General features: G+C 41.5%; 1 protein-coding gene across 1 annotated transcript in view; it reads left to right on the plus strand.

Moving 5' to 3' along the window:
* Nucleotides 1–17,520, plus strand: part of LOC105387812 (piezo-type mechanosensitive ion channel component) — a 53,670-nt gene that overhangs the window by 24,219 nt on the left and 11,931 nt on the right. Inside the window, exons 21-41 of the mRNA XM_048631838.1 lie at nucleotides 230–362; nucleotides 605–832; nucleotides 1,111–1,349; nucleotides 1,669–1,854; nucleotides 2,300–2,489; nucleotides 2,772–2,923; nucleotides 4,630–4,793; nucleotides 5,854–5,859; nucleotides 6,139–6,177; nucleotides 7,186–7,304; nucleotides 8,550–8,693; nucleotides 10,888–10,975; nucleotides 11,243–11,400; nucleotides 12,335–12,420; nucleotides 13,093–13,299; nucleotides 13,851–13,995; nucleotides 14,291–14,407; nucleotides 14,773–14,939; nucleotides 15,218–15,382; nucleotides 16,704–16,808; nucleotides 16,932–17,018. Coding sequence (XP_048487795.1) covers nucleotides 230–362; nucleotides 605–832; nucleotides 1,111–1,349; nucleotides 1,669–1,854; nucleotides 2,300–2,489; nucleotides 2,772–2,923; nucleotides 4,630–4,793; nucleotides 5,854–5,859; nucleotides 6,139–6,177; nucleotides 7,186–7,304; nucleotides 8,550–8,693; nucleotides 10,888–10,975; nucleotides 11,243–11,400; nucleotides 12,335–12,420; nucleotides 13,093–13,299; nucleotides 13,851–13,995; nucleotides 14,291–14,407; nucleotides 14,773–14,939; nucleotides 15,218–15,382; nucleotides 16,704–16,808; nucleotides 16,932–17,018 — 2,925 coding nt within the window. The remainder of the gene's footprint in view (nucleotides 1–229; nucleotides 363–604; nucleotides 833–1,110; nucleotides 1,350–1,668; nucleotides 1,855–2,299; nucleotides 2,490–2,771; nucleotides 2,924–4,629; nucleotides 4,794–5,853; nucleotides 5,860–6,138; nucleotides 6,178–7,185; nucleotides 7,305–8,549; nucleotides 8,694–10,887; nucleotides 10,976–11,242; nucleotides 11,401–12,334; nucleotides 12,421–13,092; nucleotides 13,300–13,850; nucleotides 13,996–14,290; nucleotides 14,408–14,772; nucleotides 14,940–15,217; nucleotides 15,383–16,703; nucleotides 16,809–16,931; nucleotides 17,019–17,520) is intronic.

The following is a 17,520-nucleotide window of genomic DNA, read 5'->3' on the forward strand; positions in this document are numbered from 1 at the left end:
AGTCAGCTGCATAAGTAGCATACACTTTTATACCTAGTCAATCTGAAACCGAATATCAAGTCGTTGAAACATTGCCGGTTCGTCACTTTGACAAGGTACAAGTTGAAGTGTGTAGCTACTTATGCAGCTGACCGTACGTCTTCATAACCATCTTTGCATAATATTATGCAATATAACTTTCCTCTGAAAATGACAATAAACTACAAATTCATTATTATGTTTTTTACAGGGCAAAGGGTTTGATACCTCATAACAAGGACAAAGTAATGTTTCCCGACATAAGCCGCGTCGAAGCTGACAAGGACCTTATACACTGCATCAAATACCTCTTCAATTATGGCTTTTACAAGTTTGGAGTTGAGGTAAATATTCTTATTCTATTTTCCAGTACCTATATTCTGGGAGGGAGTAAAATCATTCATACACTTTTGGAGTGGAAATTCTTTATATGTCCACTTATTTTCAGCTCAGCTAGCCTAGCTCCCATACCTTGCATACTCACTTATATACTTTTTGATATAGTAAACCCCATGACTACACCCCAGACTATGTTGCCACCCTATTTGTACACAGACCGAGCTTTAATACAATATTTTTATTTCAGATTACCCTTATGTGCCTAATGGGAGTAATAGGCTCTCGCATGGACGTCTACGCGGCTATATACGCCATATGGCTTCTAGTCCTCGTCACTCTGTCCAGGGTCAAACAGAACCGAGTGTGGGGCGCGTTCACAGTGTACATAACTCTGATTATTCCGATACAGTATCTGATATCTGTTGGGTTTTTGCCGCAGTTCTGTATAACGTATCCTTGGAGCGGCGAAAGTGAGGTAAGGTTTTTTTAATGCTATTTATAGCTAAGTACATGTATATTTGAGTTAGCATAAAGTCACATAAAAACTGCCTTTATGGCATGAGCTGTATTGACATCAGAATACGCTTGATGCTACGATGATTTTGTTGTATTATCTGTATGTACTGGCTTTAGGCTTACCAAACCATTTAACCATACTTCACCTGCATTTTTACCTTACCTTATGTAAATTCATCTCATTTCCTTCACCTTCTATAACCTCCATAACCCTTCAAACCATAATCTCAATTCCAGCAAATGAAACACCTACGGACGTGGCTCTACCTACCCTACCCCGACGCGCCGCCGCACGCCTCCAAACTCATCTTCGACTATTTCCTGCTCATCTTCGCCTCGAGACAGTTCCGGGTGTTCCGCATAGAGCGAAGCGTTGGTGATAACTTCCCGGGAGGGTCGAATAGAGAGGATATAGGCAAGGATTGGGAGACCCCGGAGTTTGTCAACCCGGTGCCGGACTTTTTGGGATACATTGGGTACTTTGGTTAATTTATGATTTATAGGTTACTTTGCTGAGCAATTTTTTCTGTTACCTGTTATTAAAAGTGATTCTGTGATATTGCGCCCTATGAATTTGGCGATAAAACTTTGGTTAGTATCAATATAAGACGCCCTGTTACGACGTGTACAAGTAAACTATAATGTAACATGATCTAGTCACTGTTTAGATCCTATTGGAGGTGCAGGGTGAGGCGTGTGTCAAACAAAACCTTTGCCGCTATGGCCGCCATATTATTCAAGAGACGCTTATGTATGAATTAGGTCTATTTGAATATTCCTCTTGTTATATTCCAGCACTTGGCTAGACGTGATAAAGCGCATGGTGTTCCTGGGCATGCTGTGGGTGACGCTGGCCATCATGTTCCTCACGGGAACCAACAGAGTCAACCTCTTCTCCATGGGCTACTTAGTTGGCTCGTTCATCTTCCTGTGGCAAGGAACGGACTTTTACTTACGGCCGAAGCATACTATTTTGCTGTGGTGAGTATGAGTAGGGATAACCTTAACTAGATACCACTGAACTATACCCCTAGGTAATGGCCAATTCTTTGGCAAAACTTGATAACATCGGTAAAAAAAGGTGTCTTTCGTGTGAGTTTGAGTATGTCAGAGGGAGGAAGTTGTACGGAAGATGTATGTCTACCGTACCGTACGGCAAGCGATTGGCCAATTAGTCTATTAGACCCGAACTTCGTACCTACCCGTAGAACACAGGGTGGAATTTTATCATCGCTAACCGCGTACAATCGCGAACTAACCGAACAGGTATAAATTAGTTTTTGCAGATTGTCTGGTGCAGTGAATTGCCTTCGGTTACTTCATGGTCCACTGTATAATCCCCTTAGATTACTTTACAGTCCACTGTATAATCCCCTTAGATTAACAATATAATCCCCTTATACTCAACCCCAACCCTCGTCCCCAGGTGGTCATGGCTGCTCCAGTACAACGTGACAGTGGTAGTAGTGAAGGCGTTCCTGCAGATCCCGGGCTGCATCTTCAGCTCCGTGATGCAGCAGCACGCGTGCTGGCTCGTGCAGCTGCTCGGCATCGGGTGTGTGGACAAGTTCGCCGGCGGGAATATCTCGCATTTTATTAGGATGAAGTATGTAAAGGTTAGTTGACCAGCTGAAGCGGTTTGCTAGTGGGGAATCTGTAACTGCACGTTTGACATCCATCTAGAAAGCGGAGTGTTGGAAGTATGATGTCTATTTATGTGGTCCCGAAACAGACTCACCGATTCAGATACATTTTTTTCGTTTGGGCGACAAGTATAAAAATACGGCTCATAACATAGCCTATGTATAGCCTGCGTGCTTTTCTGACAAATATCTGTAATATCAGTTTAGACCGAGTATACAATCTACTTATAATCTTCTTCACCTTTCTATCCCCAGCAAGCGACATGCTCAGTGCCTCAAGAGGACATCGGCCTGGCGTGGGACGGCGTCTGCTTCGCCTTCCTCATTCTGCAGCGACGCCTGTTCCACAGCTACTACTTCTACAGAGTTATTGATGAGAGCAAGGCTACCACTGTTCTGGCTTCTAGGTGAGTGAATTAAGCACTATTATGCCTCATCATCACGACCCATTACGTCCCCACTGCTGGGGCACGGGTCTCCTTCCAATGAAGGAAGGGTTTAGGCCTAGTCCACCACGCTGGCCAAGTGCGGGTTGGTGGACCCCAACACAAGCAAGCTTGTGCTGAGAGAGTTGTCGGGTAAGTGGGCAACCCGACTGTCAGATGTTTTTCAAGCCGCCCGAAGGCCTCTGACAAGGCTTAACGACTGCTGCCGAAGCAGTAACCGGGACCCACGGCTTAGCGTGCCGTCCGAAGCACGGAAGCGTCCAGAAAAGCACCACTTGAAATTGGTCACCCATCCAATGGCTGACCGTGTCAGTTGTTGCTTAACCTCAGCGATCAGTTACGATCACTGAGGCCCGCTCGACTACGGACGCTTCAACGGCTACGGCTGCTACGGCTATTATGCCTAAATTCGTGAATATCTTGAATATTGATAACGTCCGACTAAACCAAAAAGCCTCTTATACGCCACGTGTGCATCCATCTAACATCCACATCCATTTGTACTCATATAAACAGACGTTTTATGCGTTTTGCATACTGTCCGTCAAAGCACTCATTTATACTTGCAATATTGTGGGATGTATCTTGGTCGGGCCAAGCGGTGCTATCCACAACTATATACCTAATGCCACTCCCACTATCTAATGTTTTTTACCCGACTGCCGAAGGAGGAGGGTAATGTTTTTCAATTGTATGTTTGTATGTATGTATCTATGTTTGTCTGTTTCTTTGTTCTCTCCTGTAGCCTAAACGGCTTGATAAATTTTGATGTATGACGTATCGTTAGAAGCGTATTAATTGCGCGATGGTTATAGGCTATGTGATGTTACATTAAAATGTATATAGCGCCTTCTAGAGGACATAAAGTGTTGATCGAAAAAATAATATTTTCCAACTATGCCGTGATGGGTATCAAATGAAAGGGCTTTATTAGCACATTACAAAAATTTGCATATTGTAGGTATTTAAATTACAACACCAAAATGATTGAATTAAAAAATGTTCTTAAACTAAAACCGGTCTACTGATATATTATTATTAAACTCTTTATTGAACAAAATAAATTGTTACAAAGGCGAACTTAATGCTAGCAGCATTTTCTACCAGTTAACCTTTGGTGATGTTGAAAAAGTGATTGGTAGTGCTTACGATAGAAGATGGTCTAAATTGAGTACCTAACCAAAATATTAATATAACTATACCTATACAATATAAGTAAATAATTATATACATGATACATACATACATACATACATTACATACATACACATATACATACATAAACTTAAAATTACTATCATCATCATCGCATAGATAGGGATCAGTTAAGCTGAATGTTCTGCTCTTGGAGGTAGTGGAGACGAACTTTAGAAATTTCATATATATTTATAAAATTTCATAAAATAAAAACAATTAAAAAGTTACAAATAAAAATATATAAAATTATAAACAAACAAAAAACCCGACTGCAGGCTAAAAATATGAAAACAAGCCCCAGTGTAAATGGAAAGTATCGCAGGCGGGGACCAACTTGACCGCTAAATGGTGAACCCTCTGCTGGTCCCCGCCTGCGATACTTTCCATTACCACTGGGGCTTGTTTTCATCTTTTTAGCGTGCAGTCGAGTTTTTTGTTTGTTTATAATTATTTTTCATAAATAATTACAGAGGCGCCGAGCTAATAGAAGAACTAAGGCAGAAACAGATGACGCTACAAGAGGACCAAGAGGTAAAGATATTGGAGAAAATCAAAGTGAAGATGGAGAGAATCAAGGCCAACCAGAAAAAGATTCAAGGTGCTCTTGCCAAGGATCCCATACACCACGACCGAGGTAAATACTATTTTTTCTATTGCCTATAGAGGTAACTTCTGTACCTATTGAACTGATAAGTCTCTTAAGATTATTTGATGTTCGTCCAATAGCTCAAGATATTTATAAATTACTTGGCGTAATCCAAACACTTACCTATTATTTGTGCATTCCGCAAATCATCACAATCAGACGAGGATGAGAATGAGGATGAGGATGATGACGAAGACGACACGCAGCCGGGCCAGTCGGAGCAAGTGCCGCTGGTCAGAGGGGACTCGGACGAGCAGAGCCGCGGGTACCACACGCCCCAGAGCCCCGCCTCCCCGCGCGGCTTCCACACGCCCATTAGCGAGAGCGACCAATCAGAGCCGCCGTCCCGTCCCGACACCCCAAACGCCCCGCCCCCACCCGCCCTGCCCCCTCCTCCGTCCTCTTCACACGGCGGCCCTCCCTCTCCCTCATCAGCGCTGATGACGGTCTCGCTCGACGCGTACTTAGAGCCTCGCAGGATATCGTTCGGATCGCCGCCGTCGTCTGAGCTAATCCCTCGCGCGCAGAGTCCAGAGGAATCCTACCCCGTGTTCTCTCCGCCGCCGATTCGAAGGAGGAACACAGTGGCGAGTCCAAGCTTCCTCCAGAGGACCTCAATCATATCGGTGTCGAGTCGCGCCGAGCCGCACTCGCATCATACGTGTAACTATTACTGTGTGATCCAAGCACCCTTTAGTCTCTTCAAGTTATCCTGCACCACGTGATTCTGTGTTTACATTGTACATAATGTAAAGCATTCCTTTAGATGCTCGTTTTTATGATGGATTTACTGTAAATGTGTTTTTAATTCTTTAGGAAGTGGCTCTGAAACTGAGTCTGAGTCGATTAGGCGGCGCGATTTTGCGAAGAGAGCCCAAGGTATTTGAATTAGTGCGTTCTAAACAAGTTTGGTGTTGGACCATTACGCTTATGTCCGTCCATCCTATACATTTCATGAATTGTGGTGTTCCTGTACATGTTATAATGTATATTTATTTTCCAGCTAAAACATTGTCCCAATCTTCAACGGGCATGGTATTGTTATGAGCACGGAGTTTAACGAGCGCACTTTTAACTTAATTTAGTTCTTATTGGTCTTATAATATTCTATCGACATGTAGATTCTTGATTACATTTATGTCTTGTCCTTCGTTTTTATGCGTTTCACAGTGTCTATAGTTGTTTTTTTTCTACAATTTTTTATTGAAACATAACTTAATAATCATAAGACTTTTTACCTAATAGTGGACATTGTGAAACCGACCTTATAGCCATTAACAGACGCTTGTCTGTCCCGTGTGCCGTCTGGCTGAGTTGTGCCTTTCTCTTGTAGGCAGGCCGACATACGCGCCGCCCTCCAGCCATCAGAAGGGTAACGTTGAGTCCACAACTAGCGCCTAACAAGTTGATCTTTGCATTACTAACCGATTCGCTAGCATAGACTTGGTGATGGTACGCTGACTGCCGGCTAGACTGTCTAGAACATTCCACGATTGGCTCCAAAAGGTTATTCCGAAAATGATCTAAATGTTTTGTTGTCATTCTTTTCTGATTGGTCACGGGTTTTGTTGTATAAATTGTACATAAATGGGAATTGATTCTGACTTTCAAAGGCTCAGAATCAGTTCTGCTATGTAAATAAACGAATGTGGATAAGACAGAATATGCCACACGCTTTTATTTTGCAAGCTAATGGTGTTGATGCTGTGCCGCTTTGCTCGTCGCATGGGATTATAATTATATGTTGCATGCTATATATAGAACTGTGTTTGTGTTTTATATGTATACAATACATAGGTGCATAGTGTTAATTATACTGATAGAGGAATATCTTGTCATTGATCACTTTTATATCAAGCAAGGACAAATATAGTATGCTATGTGCTTGCCATATAAATTTAAAGATGCAATAGAATGTTGGCTTATATCTTATTCCACGGGAAAGACATCTGACAGGACCCATATTACATTCGAATAAGTGTAGTTTTTGTTTGTATCAGATGTCTTTCCCCGTGGAATGGGATAGTAAGTTATATTCAAAATTATGAGGATTATATTGTTTAAAAATTACATGTGTTTTCTCTACACTGAATTTGATGTTGTGTTGTGATGCACATTAGAAGTTGATTTTTATTGCAATATGCACAATTTAATATAATGTTTTTGCTGCATTTAAATAAAACTACGATGACAAAAGAAAATTTATATTATCATTATCAGAAATACACATAAGTATTTGAATAACTTGATCGATAAATATTTTCCCAATGAAAATCTTATGCATGATGATGATGCTACTGATGATGAACCATGTTCTTTTGTGGTGGTGGATACCTACTTACATTTTGGTCCTATATCTAACCTCCATTATCTCATACAGCGGTGCGTTCGGGAGACTACTACATGTTTGAAGAATTTGATGACACCGACGGAATGCTCAAAGGTGAAGAATCCAGTTCTGATGATGAAGATGCACCTAAGGAAATGGGCTTAGGAAAGGTATGTACTAAACGTATTATACTTTCAGTCAGCGTAAATGTAAGTAAGCATTGATGGCAAAGCGAGAAAGCTATTTAATTGCACTTTAATCATGCCCAAAATGAGGGAGGACATTTCATTGGATAATGCCATCTAGCGGTGAAAATGATGAACTATTGGGAGAAAAGCATGGAGAAGGAGATGGGTGATATGATAGCATGATGGATTTTAATTTTTAAAAGAGTTTGGGATTCATTGATACATTTTCTTATTTCCTGGATTTGATATATTCCTGCATGGTGTATTCCTGGATTTATTGATATGTTTGAGATGTTCATATTGTTTAATGCACTTTAGGTGCTTTGGTAAGGAATTTACGAGTGGATTTTATAGAGCATTTACCTATTAAGCTTTAGGTGACTAACCTGAAGTGTATCATAAGCAATCATAACATTTGCGTAGCAATGTTTTCACCCTTTTGTCACAAAACTAGCAATACTGAACATAAATAATTTAAAATGTTTATTGATTACCCAAGTGCATAGGCTGTATGTTTTAAATGTGTAATACATACTTGTAATGCTAGTTCTAGCGCTAATACCATTTTTTTATTATTATTTAAAAGTGGTATAAGTTACATCGTTGATTATAAGATATCCTATAAAGGCGCAAGTATACAATGCACGTAACATCATCAACACTGACGCAAAGAAGCTTGCACAGCAAACATACAGATTATTATATCTGATGCTCACCGCGGTAAATCGTAAGCGAAGTACATTGATTAGTTACATGCAAAGTATTCTACACAACGCAGAATAAAGAGAAGATATAGCTGAATTTCTCTTTCAGTTAAAACATATCGTTTAGATAAACGGTAAATATTAATTATTTATTTATTTATTTATTTATTATAAAAACAATAATGCTTAACAGCTATGGCCAACACGCGATTATTGCTAGGTAGTATTGACTACCTACGAACTTTGTATTCGAAATCATCTCTTTATTCTGCGTTACTCGGCTAGCTCCACTATTATACCTTGTCATTGTCACATAACATCAAATGCTTATTCAATCCCAACGTTATCATCTTTGCCAATCGAAGACAGATTTTGCTACAAAAATTCTGATCGAAATTCAGGACAGCGTCTACCCGCAATGTCTAAAGCAACATTCACTGTTGACAAGGTTTAAATATAGGAGCTAGCTGGCGCCACAAAATAACACATTAGCTTGGGCTTATCGGGTGGTGGTTTGGCTTAGCTTCTGTCGACGGCGATCAAGACGGACCTCAAGCACGCGGTCAGCTTACGGCGGCGGTCCATGCCGGCGATACCGTCGACCAGCGGATCGAGGCCTCTCGGGTCGCCGAGGCCTTCGCCTGGACCGCACTCCTACTCGTATGATGTGAGTTGTTGCAAGCTGTATGTATGTAGTGTTTTGGGGTTCAATGTTGACTAGCTGGTCAATCAATCATCAAATGATTTATTTTCGCTGAGGTTCTTTCTACTAATCTCTGATTTTTAATTGGAAAGAATTCTGACATTTTATAAGTGATGCTACTAAAAAAGTTCTTTACCGAAAAAATGAAAAATTGCGATCCATTTCTGGGCAATAATTTTTTCTTAATATTTTTATACAAAAAGATAAATCTAAATATTTACTTGCTCAAGTAAACTAATACAAAAATAACAAATATTTCAATATAATAGCTGTTCCCGCGAGCTTCGCTTCGCCTTAATAAGTTTTCCCGTGGGAATTCCGCGATAAAAAGTAACATATGTGTTAATCCAGGGTGTCAGCTAACTTCATTCCAAATTTCATTAAAATCGGTTCAGCCGTTTTGACGTGAAGAAATAACAAACATACACACATACATACATACATACATACACATATACACTTACAAACTTTCGCATTTATAATATGAAGTAGGATCACGACTCACGACCCATGTATCCAATTAATTTTAATTTTAATTGCTTTATTTTATTCTTTAGCATGGCATCACTTCCTACTAAATTCAGGGATAATAAACCTTTTTAATCAATTTCAAAAAAAGATTGTCTATTCGGTAAGTACATATAATATGTTCGGTATGTATGTAAGATTATTGGAACTGCACCATATTGACATATGACAATATACGAGTATTAGGGCTAATAAACAAATATTCAAAATGTTTATGTACCTATGTACGTTTATATGCTTGTTGGTATGTATGTTTGTCCACGCATATCTCCGAAACGATTGATCCGATTGTCACTATTCTTTTTGAGGGTTCTGTACCTCAAAAGGAAAAAAAGGAACCCTTATAAGATCACACTTTGTTGTCACCACCTTTTTTCTCGGAAACGGGTAAAGATATCAAGCTGATATTTCGTATAGATGTACATAATTATGATGAAATTAAAAGGAAAACTACCTCAGGTAATTAAGTATACTTGTACGGAACACTCACTGCGCGAGTCCAACTGGCTCAGTCGGGTAAGCGCCCGCTTCTCAAGCAAGAGATGCGGGTTCGAATCTCGGCGCTGACATGTAGGTAACAATGAGTTCTTTGAATTTAAGTACAATGTATACCATCGCTCTTACGGAGAAGGAAAACATATGTGATCATATGTGAACCCACCAACACCGCAGTGGACCAGCGTGGTGGGAAATGGTCCAAGCTTAGGAAGGCAGTATGGAGATGCTGGAGGCGGGTTCCGCTCATCTGGCATAATCTTTATTGACCAAAACTCATTTCGCATAACTCGTATGGTCTAAACTTTTTTGGTCGAACCATCACTTTGCCAAGACTTATGTGACATAAGGCTCGTTTCGTCTAAAACTCTTTAGGCACAATCTTTAAACACCTAAGTTTCGTTTGCTCAAATTTATGTTCGTCTATACCTATGTATAATCTTGTTTCTCCTAATGTTATCTTAATAAATAATATATTAAGTATGTAGGTAAATCCCCTTTTAATTTGGAGCGCCGCACTTAATAAAATGGATACAGGGACTAAAAAAAATATATTATAGTCTCAGATGTCCAGACTCGTATTGAAAAAGTGCCCAGCCCAAAAAGGTTTGTGATCTCTGATTTGTCTAAAATTGATAACTGTCAGAATTCCGTAAGATTACTAATAACAGTGTAGAGAACTTTTCACTTGCGTGTGGTCATAATGTCAGGTTTAGAGAGATTTAGAAACAGTCAATGTTATTATGTACTTAGTTTTAAAGGCAGGCAATATTGAACCCACAACCTATAAGAAATATTTATAAACAAAAGTAGCATGTTGAAGGTTTGTAAGGGATTATTTTAATTTGTTTTTGCATGTCGTATCGTATTTATCTTTTCACTAATATTACCTAACACTAATTATTCTTGGTAAGTCAGTTTATCTGTTGGTCGAATAAAATACAAACATCATACAATTTTAAACAATCACTTAAGTATATAATATTTTACATTATCTTACTTTACCTATGTAGAATTTAATACATCTTCTCTAGTGATTTTCACTATGTATAATTTTTTCTATCTCTCAAAATACTAGTAACCGGAACACCTTATATCCATATCCAAAGATTATAAGTCACAATTCTTTTAACAGCTGCGTCGCCCATCGCGAGACAGTCGGGCACCTTCTGGCGGCAAGGATCATGACGAATCTATTCTTGATGACTTCACCTCACAGCCTGGTAAGCCTTTTTATTGAAAGTAAATTTCGTTGATTTGGAAACGCTGAAACCAATTTTTTTACATGATAATGGCATAAAACACACAATTTGAGAAACTAAAGGTTATATGACAGAATTACCTTATTTGTTTCAGTATAAATTTTGTGCGTGATGCATGTTACTTTTTATTGCCTTTCGTGCTTGCTTGCAAGTCACCTCTGACTGCACCTTCAGAATACCGCCGCGAGCGTTTGGGCGACAAGACCTGACACTTCCATTTATCCACAGAACAAGAGACAGTCCCGGACCGTCTGCGGCGCTACCTGGAGACGGCGTGGGCGTGCGTGTGCAGCGTGCTGGTGTCCCTCACGCGCCACGTCATGCGCTACTCGCGCGACTACCGCTACATCTCGCGCACGCTCGCGCTAGAGAAGAAGATACTCAAGGTGACTGCCACACGGCTGTAGGTGGCGCCACTAGTCACAGTTGTAGTAGAAGCTACCTGGAGACGGCGTGGGCGTGCGTGTGCAGCGTGCTGGTGTCCCTCACGCGCCACGTCATGCGCTACTCGCGCGACTACCGCTACATCTCGCGCACGCTCGCGCTAGAGAAGAAGATACTCAAGGTGACTGCCACACGGCTGTAGGTGGCGCCACTAGTCACAGTTGTAGTAGAAGCTACCTGGAGACGGCGTGGGCGTGCGTGTGCAGCGTGCTGGTGTCCCTCACGCGCCACGTCATGCGCTACTCGCGCGACTACCGCTACATCTCGCGCACGCTCGCGCTAGAGAAGAAGATACTCAAGGTGACTGCCACACGGCTGTAGGTGGCGCCACTAGTCACAGTTGTAGTAGAAGCTACCTGGAGACGGCGTGGGCGTGCGTGTGCAGCGTGCTGGTGTCCCTCACGCGCCACGTCATGCGCTACTCGCGCGACTACCGCTACATCTCGCGCACGCTCGCGCTAGAGAAGAAGATACTCAAGGTGACTGCCACACGGCTGTAGGTGGCGCCACTAGTCACAGTTGTAGTAGAAGCTACCTGGAGACGGCGTGGGCGTGCGTGTGCAGCGTGCTGGTGTCCCTCACGCGCCACGTCATGCGCTACTCGCGCGACTACCGCTACATCTCGCGCACGCTCGCGCTAGAGAAGAAGATACTCAAGGTGACTGCCACACGGCTGTAGGTGGCGCCACTAGTCACAGTTGTAGTAGGAGCTACCTGGAGACGATACAGTGTACTTCTTATAAGCGTATCAACGGTTTTAGGTCTCAATAATCTATATTTTTCAAACTTGTTATTCAGGGTAAGAGGGACAAACAAACCACTTTCGTAGCTATATTTTTTTATTTGATATATAAAGAACTGTGTATGAAATTGCAGGAATCTGAAGGTTTTGGCATTGGTTTGCGCGAGGGAGCGCAGCAGGTGTGGGAGCCGCTGCCAGAGACTATTGTCATGCAACAAACGTGAGTTAACTGACGATTTTACTGTTATATTGGTGGCTATTCTGATAACTTTATGATGTGCCAATGAATGCTAAAATAAATAATCGCTTTTGTAGCCAACTGAGATGCATGTAGTGGGATTGATTTGATCACATCATTAACACATACATAATTAGAATTAATATTATGGTTTTATGTGAATGTCTAGAATCTAGATGTGATGTTTATGCTATGTGAATTAAACTAAAATTAACCTGAAAGCTTAGTTATAAAGTAAAGAACTTTAACAGTTTAGTTCTCATGGCATTATTTAGAGTTAGACAGTTTTTTTTAGTGAGTAGCGTTTTATCTTTGCATGCTGCACAGTCTCCATAAGGAATGTATGGAAAAACAAATGAATAACCTGCTTGTGCCTGAAGTAGAAATGGGGTTTGTATTTAGTAACATTTAATATTAGATCGTTAAATTCCTAACCATATATTACATACCAATAAAAGAAATATTCACTCACCTAGAGGTAGACCTTAGTTGCTAAATAGTAATAATCGTCATAAGTATGTAGCTATGAATGTCAATAACAGACTATACATTATACATCAGCAGTCGACAAGACACCCAATATATACCCAACCGAAACTTCCAAATCCACCATAAACATTGGCTTACACATACTTTTGGGGCGGGTTTTCGCAGCCGTAAGTTAAGTGACATAAGCGTGCCGGAAATACGCATTTTGGCGCCAAGCATGGAGGGAGGCCTGGACAACACCCCGCTTTCTGCCCGGCGCAGCCCCGCGGCGCTGGGGCCGGCCTCCACTGCCTCCCCGACTGACCTTAGCTGCGAAGATGAAGACGGGACCTCAGAACACGAGAGCATGTTTAGTTTGCAGTCCAGCGAAAGGTTGAGTAGTTGGCGCAAATTTGAGCCGCGACGCAGTTTGAATATGGAATGTTTTGTTTTTCTAAATTGAATAATGTATTTTCAGCCAGTATTTTTCTTGTAACGTCGTCGTAGCTCAAATTCAGTTGGTTTTGTTCACCGTGTTGTGGGGCTTTGCATTGTTTTTTCATCTCTTCCTTTCGTATTCACGTTTTGAAGCTTGTGTCTTGTGTGTGTTTTTAATAGGTTTTGGTAAGTTACGATATCGAATATCTCTTATACTTAATTAAGTAACTTCTTCTACTTTTCTAATCGAATCTACTTATACCTAATATAACATTTCTTATAAAATTTACTACTTTACTTATTTTTACTGTCTACTCTTTTCCGACCTAATAGCCATGTGCTAAAAATCCAAATTACAACCGAAGCACATAACCATCACAATTATATCGTGATCGGCTAACAGCTCTTCCAACTATACAAACTGGAAACTTAACTTTTCAAACTCATTCCAATACTCATTAAAGTCATATAACTGCTGAAGCTAAAGAATACCTGCGTTTTTTCAGCAAGGACCTAAGCACGCTAGAAGACCAAGACGACTCGTTGTTCCGTCAGGAAAAGTCCCCAGTGGTGCACCTCGCATACGCCCTGTGGTACGCCATTATCGCGCACACCGACATCGTGTGCTACATCATGGTGTTTATCAATCAGGTTTGTAGAATTTCAGTCTTATGTGTTTAGATATACAGGGTATCGCAAAAGTCCAGTACGACCCCTAGAATCAACCCCTTTTGGGATTACTATATAATATCCTTTTTGCAATAGATTGTAGAGTTGAAGAAAACTCTCTTACGGCATGGTGGCGCAACCTACTGGGCAAAGTCTTAAACTGTCTCTTGTCAAAATTGTAACTCCAGATTTTACGAGTTATTCAGCAATCATCATAATATACAATAAAATATAGGGGTAAAAATGACCTTTCAATTCGTAATGTATACGTTTGCAGATACAATCGGCTACGATACTGTCTATCCCGCTTCCGCTGATGGTGTTTCTGTGGGGAACGCTCACCATACCGCGCCCCACCAAGACCTTCTGGGTCACACTCATCGCTTACACTGAGGTAAAATATTGCGGATCTTTTTACCTAACTTGATATAATAAAGCACTCAAACCCCTCATATTAGAAGAATTAATAGAAAAAAAGAACACATCTCCTAATCATACTGTTTTTTTTAGTATTTCCAGCAGATAGACCTATGTCCAGCAATAAACGGTTATTGGCTGTTTATTAATTTAAATACCTACTCACCTTGTAAACCACCCACTTTCTTCAACTAATGTTTGTAATATGTAGATAATTAATAAAGTCAGCACGATAATTGCTTACCATCGCTTAGAGGAGGCAGTTAAAAAAAAGATTTACACAAAATACTGTTTGTCCTTTATTTGTTGTTCACTCATACTAACCTTCTTCTCCCATTCCAGGTGATAGTGCTAATAAAGAGCATGTTCCAATTCGAGATCCTGCCGTGGAACCAGAAGGTGATTCCCTCTAACATGCCGTTCACCGCGCCCCGCATCATCGGGATAGAGCGGAAGACCAACTACGCTCTTTATGATCTGTTGTTGCTGCTGATTATCTTCTTGCATAGGTGAGTTAATTGTTCTTCCACCAATGAAATGTTGATGAGGTCCAAAATAAATAAAATTCCTTTTTGGCAATCGGTACTTACATACCTACTTTGTATATAATGTGAAACTTTGATGAATATTTTTATTTAATAAGGATTCTTAGGGCCTCTTCTGTGTTAAGCTAACATGCGGAGCAGATAGTCTTTTTGGGCGCTCGTTACGGGTATACGCTCTGGCTGTCCGCTTGACGTATCTTATCTTGACTTTTTCGTACTAAATTAATGCCAATCATCCCCAGATTCATGCTAAAATCCCTCGGGCTATGGAAGGAGTCGGCACCGGAGACAGAAGTCCACGGCGACATGGAGTACCGACTGACAGCCGACGACACGCAGCTGCTGGTGCGGGGGCAGGGCGCGCTCGTCGGCAGGAAGTACATGCAGCAGACCGACAGGACTGGCCCGTGAGTGTAGTACAGAGACAGGACTGGCCCGTGAGTGTAGTACAGAGACAGGACTGGCCCGTGAGTGTAGTACAGAGACAGGACTGGCCCGTGAGTGTAGTACAGAGACAGGACTGGCCCGTGAGTGTAGTACAGAGACAGGACTGGCCCGTGAGTGTAGTACAGAGACAGGACTGGCCCGTGAGTGTAGTACAGAGACAGGACTGGCCCGTGAGTGTAGTACAGAGACAGGACTGGCCCGTGAGTGTAGTACAGAGACAGGACTGGCCCGTGAGTGTAGTACAGAGACAGGACTGGCCCGTGAGTGTAGTACAGAGACAGGACTGGCCCGTGAGTGTAGTACAGAGACAGGACTGGCCCGTGAGTGTAGTACAGAGACAGGACTGGACCGTGAGTGTAGTACAGAGACAGGACTGGCCCGTGAGTGTAGTACAGAGACAGGACTGGCCCGTGAGTGTAGTACAGAGACAGGACTGGCCCGTGAGTGTACTGCTGTGAACCTTTAATTTGAATCCGCGAAAATTTAGACGCGTGAGGTTCATTTGAAATACAAGGCAGAATATAACGGTGCGTTAAAGCAGCTCAGGGAAGCATAGACCCTTGGGATTACGCGCACAGATCTTCGATTGAGATTGTAGGTATTTTTTTAAAATCGCAGTACGACAGCACTACTCTACCTTAAAAGCCTAGGTATTCTTTTCAATGTTGCTGGCCAATCCTTTGAAACCATATTCTAACTTCCATATCTCCCTTAATCCATGATAACCACCCAACTCCACCCCCAAACCCTTACCTTACTAACCACCCCACTAAACCCACCTCTACTCCTATCCCCATAAACCCGTGTATCCGCCAGCCAGTCTCCGCACGCTGCTGCGTCGGTTCCACAGCGCTATTCGAGCGCTAGAAACTTCACCGAGAGCTAGATCGGACTCGCAGTATGATATAGTGCGCATGATCGAAGCCCAGAAAGTGCATCCCGGACAGTCGATGTGGCATAGGATACGGGACGCGTACGCTAAACGGAGGTAATGGCTATGAATGTGGGAGTTTTTAGGTAGTTTGGTTTGTAGTTTGATGGAGAGAAGTAGAAATTTTGGTAACAGAAATAAATAATTTTGGTATTTATGTAATTATATGGTAATTAGTAGTATTACTTATGAGGTATTATTAGCAGAGTAATTACAGAACTATACATTCTATAACTTGAGATTATTTCATAGATTAGGCTATTACTGACTATTTGATACTTTTCCCATATTTCCATTTTGCTATTTTAGTTCATACCAACGTATAAAATAATCATGTGGTTTCTTTCCAGAGCTAAACACTTGGATGACGAGTCAAACAAGTCAACCAAGTCAACGCATTCCCAAGGCGAAGAAAATCCAGGCCCATCGAAGCCACCTGAAGATGACCATTACAAGTAAGTTATAGTGACAATCTCAGAAGAATCACGATATCGCTCTCTCCTACTAGATGGCGCAATGACTTGAACTACCCGCACAATGAATAAACGGATGATGATTTTTTTTATTGGTGTTTGCAGAGTAAACGATGATGAGGAGCCAATCATAGCAGTGGTAACCACATTCGAGAACACCTACAACCACTATCCACAAGTTATAATGCTTTCGTAAGTGTTTTATTTTTATTTATTTTTTGCACGTATTGTCTGCTCATCCAATGCTGGGTCTCTAGCACGGAGTACAACAACACTTTTCCTTATCTAGTCACCCTTCGAAGGAGGGTTCTGGGCGTCTCACACTACACTTACCTGCTCTCGAGAACTCTTTATTTACCCCACCAGTCATCGGTACTATGGTCAAACCGTGCCACGTCATTGCGCTTCGATTGGTGGGATGTGCATTGAAAGAGTTTATATTGATAAAGATGCCGTGAAGTTATGCGCGTTGCGCGTCTGAGACGAAATCACGATCTGTTTTATGGTTTTAAAAGGGTTTCCTCCTAAGACCAGACGCCTGAAGAAGCTGCACACATAGGATAACCTATAAAAAGGGGAAGCAAATAATAAAGGGTGGCTGACAGTGGGAGGGCTACCTTACCAAGCGAAAATCTCTCAACACAACTGTTCATTGTACACGTACTGATCGCATATCTGCAAAATCATAAAAAAA

The sequence above is a fragment of the Plutella xylostella genome, chromosome 4 (assembly GCF_932276165.1).
Source record: "Plutella xylostella chromosome 4, ilPluXylo3.1, whole genome shotgun sequence".
Taxonomy (NCBI): domain Eukaryota; kingdom Metazoa; phylum Arthropoda; class Insecta; order Lepidoptera; family Plutellidae; genus Plutella; species Plutella xylostella.